This window comes from Aulonocara stuartgranti, assembly GCF_965226115.1.
Source record: "Aulonocara stuartgranti genome assembly, chromosome: 19".
In the NCBI taxonomy this organism is placed as follows: Eukaryota; Metazoa; Chordata; class Actinopteri; order Cichliformes; family Cichlidae; genus Aulonocara; species Aulonocara stuartgranti.
In genome coordinates this window covers 24,562,379-24,579,670 of record NC_138955.1, presented here as the reverse complement: position 1 = coordinate 24,579,670, position 17,292 = coordinate 24,562,379, and the positions used below count along the sequence as shown (strand labels likewise).

Sequence of the window (17,292 nt, the reverse complement as noted above, 5' to 3'; positions counted from 1 at the left end):
AGGGTTATAAAATAGTTTCAACATCCTCTTTGAGTTAAAAATATGTCTAAATGCACCTGCCAAATTATTATCTACAGAACAGAGAGGACAAAGGCAGCAGAGACGCTTCCTTTCCTTAAATGTCACAGGCTGCATTAAGAAGACGCTTGCCCTTTCTCCTCATCAATTATGAACAAATCAAATGTTCAGCTGCTACACACTGCACTGAAAACAACCATTACTGCCTACAAGATTTACAGCGATGAATGGGTTGGTGTACAAAGCTGGCAGCACTGTTTTTATGTTCCAATAACATACACATTTATGAAAAATGCATTTCAAGGCTCTAAATTGTAAAAACTAAAGCTAAAAGCAGTATTATAAATCAGGATCAATCTAACTGAAAAACAGGCAAGCAAAATTACAAATCTGACCAGACATTCAATGTTAGTGCTTGACAGTTTGTGAGACACTGCCACACACAAACACACACACAGGTCACCATCAAAGAGGAACTGAGATACAAATTAGGTGTGAGCTCAGCAAAGACATCCAGCTCCTTAACCGCAGCTATTTCGCAGCGTGAGGGAGAAGCAAACAGTGATAAAAACTTTTTTATCTGTAAAGCTTTGTACTGTTTTGGATCCTTTCTTAAAGAGAGAGAACAAAAATAGTCAGCATCACTGTACATCTTACCTCTCTGCCGGTGAGCATGTGTCGGGCCAGTTTGACCTTGGCAAAGTTGCCCTTGCCAATGGTTTTGAGCAGCCGGTAGTTGCCTACGTGGGGCTGCTGCGGCTCCTCGGAGCTGCGGGCCGGACGCACGCCCGTCCGGCCTGAGCGTGTGCTGATCTCCTGACGGCCATTGCTGTGAGAGGTGTGCTGTGGAAAAGGCACAATGTTAGACAAGCACTGGCTGTTGAATGGCTCTTATGTGTTGCAACATCTACTTGTAATCAATGGTGACTCATGTTGACCTGCTGTGGCACCTCGGCTCAGCAGGAAAAAAACACTACTGATATTTATAGTTCTGATGCACACAAAGAAAGTAAGCTTTTCTTCCAGCGGCCACAGATGGCTGATAAACTCTGTGCTTATCCCAGCAGTTTCAGAGTTTCATCAACCAAACATCCAAAAGTACAGATATTCCCATGAATAATATTATTATTATTATTATTATTATTATATTAGCTGAACAAGATCCAGCTAAATAATGTTAGTCAAATATTGTCCCACTAAATACTGTTTATATTGAAGTGACATTAGAACCCATTAATCGCATTTTTCAAAAAAGAAATCAATTTCAACCGTCACTGAAATGTGTAATATTATGGACCATGCACAAAGCCAAATGTGGATAATGCCAGCACCACTAACGGTCTCTCCTTACAGGTTTAAGTCCACATAAGTGCACTGAACAGGTTTATGCATCACCATGTTTGAGTGCTTGCATGCTACGTTTATTCGAAAAGCCTATTTTCATTTTCTGGTTGCAGCAAACCTGCCTTCCCCCACATTTTTCCACTGGTGCATAGCAAACACCACTACTTGCTTTCCTTTTAGATGCTTCTTTAAACCAACTTAATTATTGCATTTTCTCCAAAACTATGAAATATGAACATCATGATCAGTTTTAAATAATGTCAATATGGATAGAATATGTTGAAATCATAATTAGATTCATGTAAAGTTTGTAAATTGTGAGCATGACAAGGCTGTTAGTTATAATTTGGTATTAAGAGATGAACATAACAGTCACTTGGCTTCTTGTTTATGTGGCCAAGAATTTCAGGGCCACTTAATCAAGTCCTTGGACACAGATTTATTTGTTATTGTTTTGGGGAGGGTGGGCAAGGGGTAGAAGCTGCTAAACTACCCATTAATTCACTGTTAGAGATATTGTTCCAATGCAGTGCTTTGTCACATGCTTACAGAATGTCCTTATCAATCAACTAAAACTGAAAAAAGTAGCATATCCTTTGATGGGCATACAACAGTTCCATTAACATAAGGGTCTTTCTCACAGTGCTACCACAGCACCAGTGGTAGAAACTACAGAGAGGAATCTGCAAACCAACAACGTCTCCTTGCAACTTCTTTTTAAAACAGTTTAAACAATATGCACACCAATATTTGGCGTTTTCTGCTAACTAGCTGAAGCTAACCCTTGATACCCTGAAAAGTGTTCCTTTTTCTTGCCAATGTTTTCACCTGGTCAAAGTTTCATGTCAGGACTTTGAGGTTAGCAAAAGAGAGATGTCATGGAAAACACAGCACATGTGGGTGGGGGGAGGCAACAATGGTGGTTTCTACCGCTCAGTCTGCTGGCGATTACATACAACAACCACACAAAGCTCTGCATATGCTCTGAGCGCAATTGATCAACTAGTCATTTAATTCCAGTCGACTTCTTTCTTCATACATTTTCATTCTAATAAATGTTTTGGGTTAACAAGGTGCCATCTCAAACCTGCGAACTGCCACTTTAAAAACAGAAGTGAGGTGATGGAGAAACGTGCCTCTACACACATTTCCTGATTCTGTATGAGCACGCTGAGCTGTCGAGTACAAAAAAAAAAAAAAGTGGTGATAAAACACAATAATGACATTAATTGCACAGAGGTGGGACCTTCTCCTTGGTTAGAGGCTACACCAGATTACACATGCGGCAGCATCATGATGTGTGCCCTGTAAGCATTAGGATTACAGGGCAAATTGTAAGTGTTCCACAAACAATTTATAGTCTTAATGAAAAAGAAAATTTAAATTATTTTATTCACATTGCTCATTTTAAAGCAGAGCCGCTGTATGTATCACAAACAGACAATGTTATGACAGCAATTTAAAAAAATTCTACAATACTTTTTAAACAAAATAATCTCATCAGTCTTGCAGGAATAAGTAATCACAGGCCACTTTATAAGGTACACTTGTGAAATATAAAATAATCTAGCCAAATCGAAATTCTGCTTTTATGAAGCGGTGACTTCCTGTTTTTGTTGAGATTGGCAGATTAAACTTTGTTTTAATTATTCAGGTTGTAGTAGCATGTAGTGGCTAACTGGACTACACTGCACCAAGCTTTTAAGATTTTGCAACAGTAAAACTTTGGATAACCACATTTCTGCTCGGGATACTTCTGGAACGCAGCAAACAAACAGAAAACCTAACACACTCTCCCCCGCATCGTTATCATGTAATCAAAGAGAAACTGCACAGCCTTGTGATTTTGAGGTGGTGTACTCTGACAGCACAGCTGATAGATGGATCAATTCTTGGGTGCTGTGCCCAAAAACTGGAACAACAATCTGGCAGATACTAAGTGTGGCCTCAGTATCGACCACCTTACCAAAGCCTCATTAAGGGTAGTGATGCACTCTGCCCCACCCGGTTCTCCCCATCCCCTACAGTCCCTAACCTGGCTGACCCCATTCACTAAGCAGACAAAAGAAAGAGACACTGATAAAGTGGGAAATTAAACAGACGTGTAGTTGCTGCAAAATTAAACATTTAAGAAACTGTGCACAGATTGCACCTCATATCAAGGCAAGGTCAGTTAAAACTTAATTAACACTGCAGAGTATTAAAAAGTATCAGAGCAGTTACAACACAGCAACTCTCAGTAAGAAACCCATAATTTGGTTATACATGTACAATGACAATAAAGTGCTATTCTATTCTAGTCTATAAGGTCACTTTAACAGCACAGACATACTTTTAAGTCACTACAGGAATATTTTAGGACTTCTACAGCGATAGCAGAGGAGATAAAAATACCATCAACTAGGATAAGGTCACTGTTGGATACCAGAGACAGACTGGGAACAAATGCAGTGGAAACACTCAGATGAAGTTTTCATTATCTTTGAACCACACAGAAAACATCCACCTGTGTTACCATCGTGTTATTTTTCCAGCTAACAACTTGTAAGAATTAAAACAAGAACAACAACAACAACAAAAAGTCCCTTTTTATTGGTTACTCACAAAGCTGCGGTGTCTCCTGGCTGCCTGGGAGCCAGTCATGTTTCGACAGGAAAGCACTGCGCCCCGCTGACGATGCCCACAGAGATTCCCACAACACCAGATTTTTCCCAACTCAGAGCCCCGATAACCGCAGAGACACAGAGAGGGAGACGGCAGGAGGGGGAAGCCACTGATCCCAGTCAAGCCTGCGACAGCCAGACACACCCAAACCGGAAACCAGACGATAGGCTTTCATAATAAAGGCTTCCTGTCGGCTCCGTTCTCATTGTTGCCAAAACGGAGGAAAACGCCAGTATCGAATTTCGTACAAACCTTTAACGCTTCCAGAGCTGCCCCTAACACTTTATTTGGTACTGCTTAATCTTTTGCCAATCAACGTCAGCGCCTATGAAGATATTAGAAAAATGCCAATCACAGTACCACATAGTACAAATGATATGAGGTGTTTATTTCTGTCCACATATACAAATATTAAAAAAAAAAAAAAGGTCTTAGACCCCCTCCCCCCCCCAAAAAAAACAAAAACAAATTATCAGCACTTTACAACAAAAATGTTTTAAAATGCTGATTAATTCCCTTTTAATCCCTGTGACGTGAAATGAGCCCTTGTATTTACTGTTGCCTCTACTGATTTAGTATTTCAGTGCCTGCTGGTCAGTAATAGATCACCAGAATTCTCTGGCGTCTTATCACCCACATGCTTCTCTCGTGCAGTATAACCCTTATCACCATCCCGCTCTATACTGCAACTCAGATGAGTCATAAGAATCTGGTGGTAGTTCTTGCATATTTGTACCCATGGAATATGGGGGGTAAATGTGTGACAGAGAAAAAGCGTAGGGGAGATAAGTTGCAAAAGACCTCCAGGATACACACAGTCTTCCATAAAAAAAATCAAATAAAATGAATAAATACAAATAAAAACTTTGCAGCTAAAATATTCAGGACATTAAATTTTGTAGTAAAGATTTGATTTTCAGTGGAACAAGGCTTGAGGTCTATTAAAGAGTGCCTAAAAATTTCCACTATAGTCACTTCCACTTTAAAAAGGAGAGAACTATAGGTATACTTTAAAAACAACAACAACAAACAAAACAAAACAAAAAACAAAAACAAAACAAAAAACAAAAAAAACCCAAAAACAAAAAAAACCAAAAAACAGCCCTTTGGTGATTTCTGTTTATTTAAATGTACTATATAAATAAATTTGAAATTAAGAAAAATAGCGGAGAGTCAAATTGACCAATCCTGCATATACATTATGCTCATTTTGCAGCTTTTATGATTAAGTACGCTTAAGTTCTCCATTTTAGTTCCATTCTAATTTTGAAAATCCCGACCGGAAGCTCAAATGGCTACATTGTCACTACCTTCACACCGGAGGTTCTGTTAGTCACGAGGGGCGGACTCACGAGGCCCTTATTTGGAAGCTGAACGGGTGAAACCTCTGAGCGACAGCTGGGGGAGCCAATAGACAGGCTGAAGACAAACTACTGTTGCCTGCCAGAACCAGCAAGCAAAGTACTGTAGTTTTGTTCACCGTTGGGCCTGAATATTCTTAGTACAGTCTAATTACCTACAGTCATATCGATACTTCTCACACACCAACAAAAAATACACACCAAGGCGCAAATAAAGCCCATTACTAACACTCATTAACAGAGGCGTGTTTGACGTAGAAGATATGCTTGTTTACGATTTACCAACCAAGTGTGAAACAACCATCTATCATCCGGTCTAACAAGGCAGCAAAAAGCTATTGAGGATTACGTTTTTTTGGCAATCCCGTGATATTTTTACATGTACTTAAAGAAAACAACCCAAGAAAAAACAGCCCCCTTCTACTTACACTTTCCGTCACCTTCTCGTTGACTGTAGGTAAAGGAGTTTTTGTTGACATCTTTTATTCCTTCTTCCTCAGCCAGTCGCCGTTTTAAGTCCAAAATACACAGTCTTCAGCCCGACAGCCGAAGAATGAAATTATTGCTTTGCTTTTCGGCTTCCTCCGGAGAAACAGTCTCAGCATGGATCGTGACAATTTTCAAACGAGACCGGACGTGTTAGAGTCGAGCACCTGAACAGCTATGGGCAGGAAAAACCCTCACTAAAGAGCATAACAATCCCTCTTACAGCATTTACACGGCGTGTACAAACCGTGCATGGCCTGTGCTAAACTCGGCAGGGAAACGAAATCAGTGTCCGTCTGTCCGTTTAGGTTTGAGTCACTGGAGCTAACTATAATAACGTTAAGGCGCTGTCGGTCGCCACTTCCAAAAATCGCCACAGGCTTTTCTTCCACAAAACCACTCTGTCTAGAACCGTGCCATGGCGTCGAGTGTCACCTCTGGATAATTCTCGGAGTGATTCAAAAGATTCAGGTAGCTGAAATACTCGTCGTCGGCTCGGTTTCTTCCATCTCCGGCGGCCCAAAGTGAAGCGGGTCTGTCTGTTTTAGGTGGGACCAAAATGGCTACTCAGCGGCTGGGCTGGATTATGCTGCCTTCACGGACACCAACTGAGCTCCGACATTAGAAATTATTCTAAAATGTCGGTCAACCGACCTAATAATGGCATTTCTTTGTTCGACTGGGTGATTCAAGAAAGATCAAAGAAAATATTTTTTCTCTTAGGAATAAGATTGAAGCTTTTGTGTGCAATATACTACTTAACAAGCTTAATAAAAAGTAAGAGATTGTCATAGGATTTAGCCTGCAGTTAAATTGCTTTTATTAATAAATATTTTGTTGATTATTTTCAGTCTCTCTGCAAAGTTATTATTATTTGACCAACATCAAAATGTATTAATTATCCTTATAAAACACAGTGTGTTTTCTAGTACTACAACTCAACTGTAGCAATCAGAAATTGCGTTACAAATACTAGTTGTTGTTTTTTAAACCCCACATTATCTGAATTAAATTAAAACCATAACAGTGTGGGATAAAGTTATATAACAGCTACATTTATAAATGTTTCTGACGTGTTTGTGTGTGTGGTAGTTTAAAAACATTAGAATCAGTTTACATTCTACAAATAGACACATTACATATGGTAGGTGTTACTGCTTAGTTATATTTTTGTAGGTCGGACTGGATGTTTCAAAACTAAACTGCGGAGGGATTTAGGGTTAAATGCCTTAGACAATAAGGAGTTGTTTTTCTAAGCCTTGCTTATTTTCATGTTTGATTCCATACACTAAGACGACGCCAAGTTCCCCGTTTTGGGTTTAATGTCGAATTCAGAGATTTGTTTGTGATGGAATGTGAGTATCTTATTTCCCAAAGCACCTGAAGGCAGCACGACTGTGTCCAGTTGAACGGGTGGAGGAAGTGAGGAAACCGACTGACCTCAGTCCCACAGGACCACAAGTACAGAGAGGCCTGTCATCAGTCGGGAGGAAATGGGAATTTAGTGAGCTTCAAAGGAAAACAGTTGTGCGCCTTTGTCAAATATTAGCGAGACAGAAAAGAATATCAACACCATCCTTTTATTCTTCGAATTCAATTCGAATAAATGAGAGCTTTAAAGGTCGCTAGTATCTTTTTTTTTTTTTTTTTTTTTTTAAACACAAAGTCTTATAGGTTTCATACAGGATACAACATTTACAGGTCGTAGATATACCTTTTGGATTTCTAGGCTGTGAATTTCTACACCACAGTTTAAGTTTGAGCTAATAAGTTCACCGTTTCCACTGCTGGAAAAGTGCAATATAATAAGTTTGTCCGTGACATGCAGCTCTAAATCAGTAAAACTGAATAAACAGTAGAGCTGCCAAGTGTAATGAAGGAGTTTTCGTTTTACAAAGCATCCGTCTGCAGGTTTTTCAGCCTAGCAACAGTTGTTCTTACCAGTGTTTTAAGTAAACCAGTCGCAAATATAACACCATCACCAATGTCACCTTATTCAAAGTTCTATTTCAATGTGAGATGAGGAAGAGTGGTATAAAACAAAGCTCAGTATAACTGGATTAAAAACCACATTAGTTACATTCTGGCTTTTTATCTCAAAAATAGACTAAGTTTTATGTGAAACTGCCATTTGGGTTCCTTACTTTGCAAATTAATTCTCAGTTTCCAGGTCTCTTTCTGTAACATGAGGCGAACGTGTATGTTTAGTTTAGTACGACCAGTGGCGTTACAGATAGTTGATCTAGTGTTGTTTGAACTTTGGTTTCCTATTACAAAACATGGACACATGCATATTTTCCCTCCCTCACAGAGCTGCAGTGCAGATTTTTAAAAACACACCATCATGCTCTGAAGATGAATCTGATCACCTTTTTTTTTTTTTTTTTTTTTTAAATGATTTAACAATTATGTCATTTTATTTATGATATAGAAAACATCTGGCTTCACAGCACAACATTTAAGGGAAGAGGTTTCCCCTCAGATTCTCTGTTAATCACCTACCAGAGAAAAACTGTCCAATCTCACAGATGAAACAGTCAAATGTGCTGGATAGCAAAACATTCATTCTTTATTGACTGGAAAAATACAAGGACCAAAAGAAAAAAAAGAAAAAAAAGAAAAAAAAAAAAAGTGCAGTCAAAACAAAATTCCCAAATCACCCGTGATTAAAACCCCCAAAAGAGACTTCATTTCATCAACTGAATACACTTCAAAATGACAGCGTTAATGTGCAGCAGATAAAGCGCTATGTTAAATCATGCCACTAAGCGGAGAAGGGATCGCAGAGAGGGCTGGTGGTGGGACAGGTAGTAAAGGAGGGAAAAGGCCAGCCATTTAGCTAGTGCAGGGCATCGTGAGTCAAAGCCGCAAGTCAGGAAAAGCATCATCACTCGAGTCTCTCAGATCGCATCGATGTCAATGTCGTCCTCTTCTTTCTCTGGCGTGTCTGGTTTCACAGTCTCCACTTTGAGCTCGCGGGCAGAGGACGAGTACACCACCTGAGGACAGGAAAACATGCAGCTGCTCAATAAACACCCCCGACTGCATCAGCATCAGTCCTCTCACAACAGAAACAAATCTGTCGCATTTTAAAAATTAGTGCAACTCTAACCTTCATGCTTACTGTCATTTTTAAAAATTGACTTTCAAGCTGCTAACGAGCGAGGTGTCAGTAGACCGGAGTCACCCGGTGGTCAGCCGGTGAAACGGAATATTGGAATTTTATGCAGGTTTCATACTCAGTCTCCAAGTATAGTCTACAGGTATTAAAGTGATTTGATTTTCATACTAAATTGCAGTTTTTATATTCGTACGGAGCAAAACAAAAAACAAACAAAAAGCCACTAAAAGTCGGCATCCATTTTAAACTGAGTGACGCAATAGTCACAGGACTGGCCTCTTTGTGCTTCCTCCTTTCGGGGTGCAGCTTCCTTGTTAGAAATGTTATTCCTAATTCTTCCAGGAACTAGTGGGTGGAGCTGACCCAGTTAATGATGCAGCACACCTGAGCAGGCTGACAGACTGGTGTGAGTGCATGCATGCATATATGGATATAAGTATACAAGTAAATGCACTCACTTATATACACACCTATATCCATAATGCACACTCTGACTACATGTGGCAGCTGGAAGCAGTTGTGACAATGACGCGATTAATTTTTGCTTTAATCTGGACGTTCTCAGTAACTCCTGAACTACAGCTGTTTTTTTTTTTTTTTTAACTGTACTTCACGGCACACAGCCAAGTGACCACTTCAGATAACTCTACCTCAACATTCTCATCATCTTCCTCCTCCTCTTCTTCGCTACCCTCGCTCTCCTCCTCTGCCTCCTTCAGCCATTTGACAAAAGGAGCGGCCTTGGCATGGATCTCTTTGGCAAGTTCCTTGGAGACGTACTTCTTAGAAACCTGATGAAGAAGAAAATGGATTTAATGCAATGACTGATTTCAGTGTAAAAGACCTCAAATAAACAAGCCCTTGGGGTTATTTGAACTGTAGTCTTCATGCTGCTGTTGCAGTATTTAGCATCTAACAGTTAATGTGTATCCAAAGTAAATAAAATACCGTAACAAAAGTCACAGTTAAGGGAAATCTAGCTCAAATTTTCAGGACGTAAAGACTTAGCAAAACTCAAGTAATTCTGTATTTATTAATAGCACTTTTTATCTTTATACCTATTCCTCCACTTCTTTGTTTAATATATTTAATTCACGCATTTTGAATTGATTACAATTCAATTTGCTCTCAGCTGTGTCTATTCATTCCTAAACCAGCTTGATTGCATTTAAAATATGCCACACACAAAACTTACAACTATTAGGGGCCTCAATAGTGCACCCGAATCTCAGCCCACACACAAAGCCCCTTTAAAAAGACCAGGTCTTACATTTCTTTGTTAGTGGCCTTTTTAGGCTTTCTTTGGTGTAACACTGTCTGAAAGGATGTGTTGAGCCCAACACTCTGCTTTTGTTATGCAGTGCAGGTTAGGTGTGTCACTCTCACTCCCCACTTGTGGTGGGAGATGGGGAGTCAATGTATGGTCAGACTGGTGTAACAAAACAGACTAGTTTGGGCTAACACACACACACACACACACACGGGAAGTGTGAATTCATTCTTTGTCAAAGGCGGCCCTAGTCCACTGCACTTCCTGCTGTTTGATGTATTAATGTCCTAAAAGCTCTTGACCTCAACTTTTTGGCAGCATTATACTTTCAGCTTAATATAGTCGTACTCCTGCAGCTAAGGACCTGGAACCAGACACATATTAGAGCTCATGTTGTTTCATTTGCAGAATGAATCTGTTCAAACAGATTCCAACCACCTCTTCCTCACGCTACTCCAATCATCAATATTACCAGAGAGGTTTGATATGACGACTGACACCTCTGCATACTGCAGTCTGTTAGGTGTTTTTAGTGGCTCAGTGCTACAGTTTCTGAGGTTGGAGGTTTATCCAAGTGTCCCCTGAAGCATTTCAGTCTTTCAGAGTCAGGGTATAAGACAAGCTCTAATTTCACCAATTTAACAAATACCAGCTTTCAGTAGAATACAGTTTAGATTTTTATTGTTTGTTACTCTAATGAAGGCTCTGTGCTGCAAAGAATAAGCCTAAATCTAATTTAATTTGCCATTTCCCTTTTAAAGATCTATCAGTGAGTGCTCATAACCGATTCATGGGGTAACGATTAACTACCATCTGCTCCCAGATCACCTTTAGGCTTTTAATTTCTGGGCAAAATGGGATCAAGTTCAGCAGGCATTTCTTTTTGTGATTCAGAACACAGAGTTTAACTTGACATTAGTAGTTAAGTCCCTCACCTTCTCTGCCCAGGCGAAAATCACGTCCTCCTCCAGCAGGTCAGCGTCGTACAGGTCTTTGAGGATGATGGGAACACGTGGCAGGAGCTGGACCTGATGCAGCTTCACGACACACTCAAAACCTCCCAGCAGATACTTCTGGGCTTTCTTGTTGTTGTGGCAGAACTAAGGAAAAGGTTAGGAAAGCCATGAGACATGTGAAACACACCCTAATGTGAGGAAGAGGACAAGACAGCACCATAAGGACACGCAGCACAGACTTGAAAATGACTTACACGCAGGAAGTGACGTTTGTACTTCTTGATCTGGTCACGGATGTTTTCGTTGAACAGCAGTTCGCTCAGGATGAGCGGGCCCATGGCCTTCACATCCAGGCGCTCTGCCTCCGCCAAGATCTCTTTATCAGCTGCGTCAATCGTTCCGCTTTCCTTTTTGTTCTGCACATTTAAAGAACAAATGGTTACAGGGGAGGAACTAAAGTATCTCCAATTCTTGTGTGTGCAAATAAAATCTATGCGTAAAGGCCAAGCACCGAACACCGGTTCTTCATTTTTAAAGTGTACTTTTGATGTTTCACAAACTCCTGCCGAGAAAAATTCAGGACAATCGGGGGACCCTTACTTTCACAAAGCTGTAGAAGAGGTTGACCCTATCCTCCAGGGGTTTCTCCAGGTCCTCGCTGAGCGTCAGGTTCTTGGCGTGATCGCTGATCTCCTCCATCCTCCGCCTCTGTGCCTCCTCTGTAGTCTCCTCTGCCCAGTCTTCATCATCGTCATCTCGATCCTAAACAGGAAACCACAGAGGATTCAGGCAAAGCGAGATGGTGCAGAAACACTCGGGCTTGCTTGGATTTTGCATCTTAGTGGGTCATATTATGGTGAAATGCAAAAGAGGGCTGTGCAGCCAATAATAGTAATAATAATAATAATAGAAAAAGAAAATTAAATTCAACCAGAACCCCCCCCCAAAAAAAAATTGCATTAAAAAAAAAAAAGAAATTGCTGATGTAAACTCAGTCTAAAGAGAAACTCTTTCATTTGAACTGGAGGAAGTGGTTCCGGTTGAGAGCATCGAGGACACGTATACTGCAAACGTGGAAGTTGCTAGACTCCCTTTTTATGCAAACGCAAACTCTTTTTGGAGGTCTTTGGGTGACGGCCCCACCCTTTCAGTGAAAAATCCATTACAAAGAATGTTTCACAACACATGTGTCAGTGTGGACCTTAATCATTATTACCATTCCTGTGAAGGGGGAAATGTGGGATACATATCATGAATTGTGAATACTAAGGAGTTTGAACAGTTCTACAACACTGATGCTTCACTAGGAAATCTGCACCACAAATCACTACCAAGCATCAAACCTGAGCAAACTGTCAACTCTGAGCTTCTTATTTTGACGGGGTTGGTTGCTGAGAACTTTTCAGAGTAAGGGTCATCGGGGAAAAGTTACAATTTACACCAAAATAAAAACAGCATACGAGCACGAGAAGACCCCTGAATCTCTACTCAAAAGCCACTAGACTGTGTGGCATTAGTGTCTAAAATAAAAGCTGGCACTTTGCTGACTACTACTGACTTCAATGGTGTCTGAGAAAACCGTGTGTGAAGTGAAGAGAAACGTTTTGTGCTAGTGTCCCGTGGCTGTAGAAGCCCAGCGGGTGTCTGGGAGCACAGCAGACGCACCACAGCCTCGGGAGCATCAAAGTTGTCATGGTTTCCAGCCTCGCCACTGCCAGAGCCGTTCTCCTTGTCCTTCTTGCGGTTCTTCTTCTCCTTCTCTTTCTTCACAGATGCAGATCCACTATCATTGCTCTCTGTGTTAGGAAAGACAAAAGTCTTCATTAGCAAGTCTGTCTTGGGGTTTTGGCTGCAGTTCCCTTTTCTGGATTCACCACAGAGGGAAAAAAAAAAAAAAAAAAAAAAAAAGTCTCACCAGGTGGGTTTTTGAGGATGAATGTGCAGAGTTTGTGTCTGGTGTCTAGCATGCCGCGGTATCCACAGGCCTTACAGGAAGTACCAATAGTTTGTTTCTTGGGATTGACATGCTGCAAGGACAAAAAAATAAATTATTTTGTACCTAAAAAACTGCCACACAATCTAGTACTCTTCTTTACACAGGCAACTTTTCTTATACTGAATCTAAAGTGGGAAGTATCTTTATTTAGTAATTTAATATTTATTTATTAACCACGTGATTTTCATAGTCACAAGGTGCTGTAAACACAAAGGAAATAAATGAAAAAAATTTCGGGTCATAATAGCCAATAAAAGGGGACACATTATCATCATTAAGTCATATAGTTGTATTAAATTATTACTTTGTTCTTTCCCTTTCTGTCGCCCACCCACAAAAAAAAACAAATAAATACTCTGCACCTGCCCCGGAGATGCTGTGAAATATTTACCAGATCAGTTTCAGGGTTGTCACACTCGGCACACAGCACAAATTTTCTGATGAACCCATCAAGCATGTCCTGCAACTTGTTCGCCTCGTGGGATCCGTTGACGATGTAACGATCGTTTTTGGTATCAAACTGGGTCTGAGCGCCGAGTTCACAACCAAAAAACTTGGTCGGGTCTGCAGAGGAGAGGAAAAGCAGCACATGAGGCCACCATGACCCAGCAAAAAAAAAAAAACAAAACGAGGAGACTTTGCCCTGGTAATTATTGACTTTGAAGAACGTTACTGTTTTTTTTAATCTTTAAAGGAAGATGTTAAACATTAGGTGTTTGTTTGCTTTTAAACTGGTAATGAACATGACAGACATTTAAGCTTGATCATCAAATACTCCAACTACAAAATTGTGTAAACGAAAAATGTCAAGAGTACACAAACTTGTCGACCAAGCCAAACAGCCTTTCCCCCCCCTAACGTGCCGGCACATCTTACAGTCTCAATCGAACGGGGTCATTTCATTTGAGTAATTGCCACATCATCATGTTTAAAGAATTCTATAAACAAAACATCTCTCCTTCACCTGGGGTGAATATTACAACGATGAATTCAAAAGAGAAAAATGAGAGAATATAAAAGTGACAGTCAAAACGTCAAAAATGTCATTGTGAAAATAAACAGACTTTAACAAGCTCTAGTTCAATTCCAGCTAAACACTAAGATTTACATGTTGTTACTCACATGTTGGAGGCCTGTTCAGAGCCTTTGCAACATCAACCATGTTGACAATGACCGTCTTGATTCCATTCCCTTTGCCTTCAACCTGGATTGAAAGGAAAAACCCACATGTTATATTCACACCCAAACATTTCTTCCTACAGGACTCAGGAAACTTTAGACCAATTCCAACCACTATTCTGATGCTGTTTTTCTCTCCCCAATGGACAAATCTAAAAAAAACAATAATGAGTGGTTACCTTGGCAATCAGACGGGGCATCTTGTAGCGATAGAACTGGTCTGACACGCTGCGGTTGACGTTGACAGACATTTTGGCTGGATGTTAGCACTATCAGTAAGATAAAAGGATCTTGGTTGGGGATTTTTCGGGATCTTCTGTCTGGAAAAGAGGGGATGACATAAACGACTGCAAGCGTGCTCGGTCTCTGACATGAAAAACGCTGTGCCGCTGTGGCTGCAAGCTCCTTGCTTGAAGTCTAGATTTCCACCACACAGGTTCCAACGGCTGCGCAACAGCTCTGAAAGACGAGAGGGACAAACATCAATATTTAATAAGGAAACCCCACAGTTCATGTGGGTGTTGCAATCCTACATTGGGTGCAAATACAGGGTTTTGCCCCCCCCCCAGATTTGTAGACATGCACTCATGTTACACTTCTAGTCTGTCTTTACAGAACTTGGTTAACCATCTAGTCTCTGGAGGAGTTTGTTTATATTCTAGTTCTACAAAGTAACAACTTGATGACTGCTGCAATTGCATAAAGACAGCAGTGCAAATATTACATTTCAGATGACTTATCATGTAAAATAAACATCTTTTCACCACTGTCAGTTTATATACCATCCAATTGAGAAAAGGTACCATGATGACAACAATAAGATGCAGCCTAGTTCATTTTGTGAACCCAGTGGTTTGTAGCCTTGGTAGCATCTAATCCACAAGAAAACAGTTAAAGATTCCTGTGGTGCAGGCCTGCTCTTGAGTGACTGCCACTATTAAGAAAGACCAGACTCCATTACGACACAGATCCAAGCCAGAGGGAGAGGCAATCGAGGACCCAGTGGCTCCCAGAGACGACTTATTCAAATCATTTTCTCAATTTAACAGGAATTCCCACAAAAATGGGTCAAGACTGAAAATATCCCAGCAAATCCAAATCATAATCATGTGATCCAACAGTGAGCAAGCATGACGTGGGCCCAAAGAAAAATAAAAGCTCTGCCACAAATCTGGATGTTTCTCCCACCTTTTGTTGCCATATAATGCACAAAAAAAGAGCTTTGTGGACACCCTTTGTCTTACATGAGGGCCCCTGGCTTTAGTCATATAAGGCCTGCACTTTTTACTAGGTCACAAACAGGGAGGCCTAGCAGCTGCCAAACAACTCCCCCCGCTGATGGTTTTAATATCAACAACAAAGTCTGCAGCAGTTATTGTCTCACACACGCAAGTGCGAGTCTCAATGAAATGCCTCCCAACTTGTTTGCGACTGACACAGTGGTGTCCGATTTTAAGATCTTTGAGAAGGGCAGAGGTCGAGCCTATTTCAGGAGGAGGCTAGCTAACTAGCTTAGCAGCTTGGTGCAGAGTGCGTCATACAGTCACTGCACACGAGTGACGGACTGGAAGACGCCATTTTGATACAGTGGCACAGAAATCGTGTCATATTGCTCAATAACGCTGACTAAAGCGTTAGCTTTGACAAACACATAACACGACACCAAATATCGCGCAAGAAAGTTGAAATAAATCGTAGATTGCGTCCAAAAACTTACCGTTTTCGCAAAACAAAGACATAAACACAACGCTGATCTTCCAAGAGCCGCAGTGAACGGTGGTCGATGCCTGGTGCTGGTTGATGTTATTGACTGCAACAGGGTTTCTTAATGATTTTGATGCTCTCAAAGAGGCACGGTTAAAGACCATAAATATCCAAAGTGCGGCTGCTCTTCCTCAAAGGCAGAAGGAGGTTATCTGGAACGTCCTCGGGCTTTGGGGACCTGTGGGTGGGGGGTGGGGGGGAGAGATAGTTTCGTTATTCACACAAACTGCGAAGTAAACTGTTTATGTCGAGCGAGACAGCCATCTGTGTTCACTGGGTGGGTATTTGAATAGTCACGTACAGCATAACTGCCACGAGGATTAAACGCTCCATTACCCCCGTTAGCGATTTACCCCCGTTAGCGATAGTGCCACACCGTGAAAAGATAACGTCAGCCAGCTAACTGGCTATGGTTAACATTGCACGTGTTACGCAGTAAAATTCCCCATAAATTATCTTATAGATATAACAATGAAAGCGGGACAATTAGAGTTAATCCACTAATTTGTACCTTCAAATTGACCTTCATTGTTAGCATTATCCGATGCGAAAACAGTAGCTTGAGGGCCAGTAAATAGTCAGATCCCATGCGTTAAAATGAAACGAGTGGACGTCACACAGCTAACGCAGTTATTAGCCAAGTCCAATCAACGCGGTTGACGGAAGATAACGTGATTAAAATTGTCCTCGGTGGTAGCTAGCAGCTATTTCTTTGTAAAATTACAGTCATCGCTGTGAAATCGTCGTTAGGATGAGACCATGTAAATGTGATGAAATAATTTCGGACCTACCTCTCGAATGTTCTGCGAAATGCTGCTACACTCGTCGCTTTTACCAACGAACGTCAAGCTAACAGCTGCAATAAGTTTAGCAATATCCGGGTCTCAGCATTAATTTTAAATTAAAAGTCTGCTGAAGTCGCACTCCATGTGTATGCGAAACATGAACTTAGAAAATTTAGGGGAAAACCCCATCCTTTAGGTTTTAAACAAACGAATTAGAAATAGAGGCATAAAATCGTTTTAGCCACCTGATTTTTCTTTCAATGCCAGACTGCAACTGTTACCCCCTCAATACTTCTCTCAATTCCTCCATACTTTAGCTGTTTTATTTTGAAAGGAAAAGGAAACAAT

At 40.7% G+C, this 17,292-nt stretch overlaps 2 protein-coding genes across 22 annotated transcripts in view; both read right to left on the bottom strand.

Moving 5' to 3' along the window:
• Positions 1 to 6,485, bottom strand: part of mark3a (MAP/microtubule affinity-regulating kinase 3a) — a 46,246-nt gene extending 39,761 nt beyond the window's left edge. For 5 of the 19 annotated variants that reach the window (XM_082515509.1, XM_082515523.1, XM_082515522.1 and 2 more), the window contains exons 1-2: positions 5,816 to 6,484; positions 676 to 861 (exon numbers count right to left, since the gene is read on the bottom strand). In XM_082515509.1, coding sequence (XP_082371635.1) covers positions 676 to 861; positions 5,816 to 5,866 — 237 coding nt within the window. In that variant the 5' untranslated portion in view covers positions 5,867 to 6,484. Of the gene's footprint in view, positions 1 to 675; positions 862 to 3,966; positions 4,146 to 5,815 lie in introns of those variants that run through there. The other 14 variants (XM_082515525.1, XM_082515513.1, XM_082515511.1 and 11 more) reach the window with 5 other exon arrangements.
• A 1,932-nt stretch (positions 6,486 to 8,417) lies between these two features.
• eif5 (eukaryotic translation initiation factor 5) lies at positions 8,418 to 17,255 on the bottom strand. Of its 3 annotated transcripts, none has more exons than XM_082515697.1 (12): positions 17,190 to 17,255; positions 16,113 to 16,337; positions 14,575 to 14,854; positions 14,339 to 14,420; positions 13,608 to 13,780; positions 13,136 to 13,247; positions 12,886 to 13,016; positions 11,821 to 11,982; positions 11,475 to 11,636; positions 11,200 to 11,364; positions 9,645 to 9,785; positions 8,418 to 8,872 (listed from the first exon to the last, which is right to left on the bottom strand). In XM_082515697.1, the coding sequence occupies exons 3-12, from the start codon at positions 14,644 to 14,646 to the stop codon at positions 8,774 to 8,776; spliced, it is 1,299 nt and encodes a 432-aa protein (XP_082371823.1). In that variant the 5' UTR covers positions 14,647 to 14,854; positions 16,113 to 16,337; positions 17,190 to 17,255; the 3' UTR covers positions 8,418 to 8,773. The 3 variants fall into 3 exon arrangements, with proteins under 3 accessions (XP_082371823.1, XP_082371821.1, XP_082371822.1); XM_082515695.1 differs by lacking the exon at positions 17,190 to 17,255 and adding an exon at positions 16,951 to 17,160; XM_082515696.1 differs by lacking the exon at positions 17,190 to 17,255 and adding an exon at positions 16,671 to 16,930.
• Positions 17,256 to 17,292: the final 37 nt, after the last annotated feature.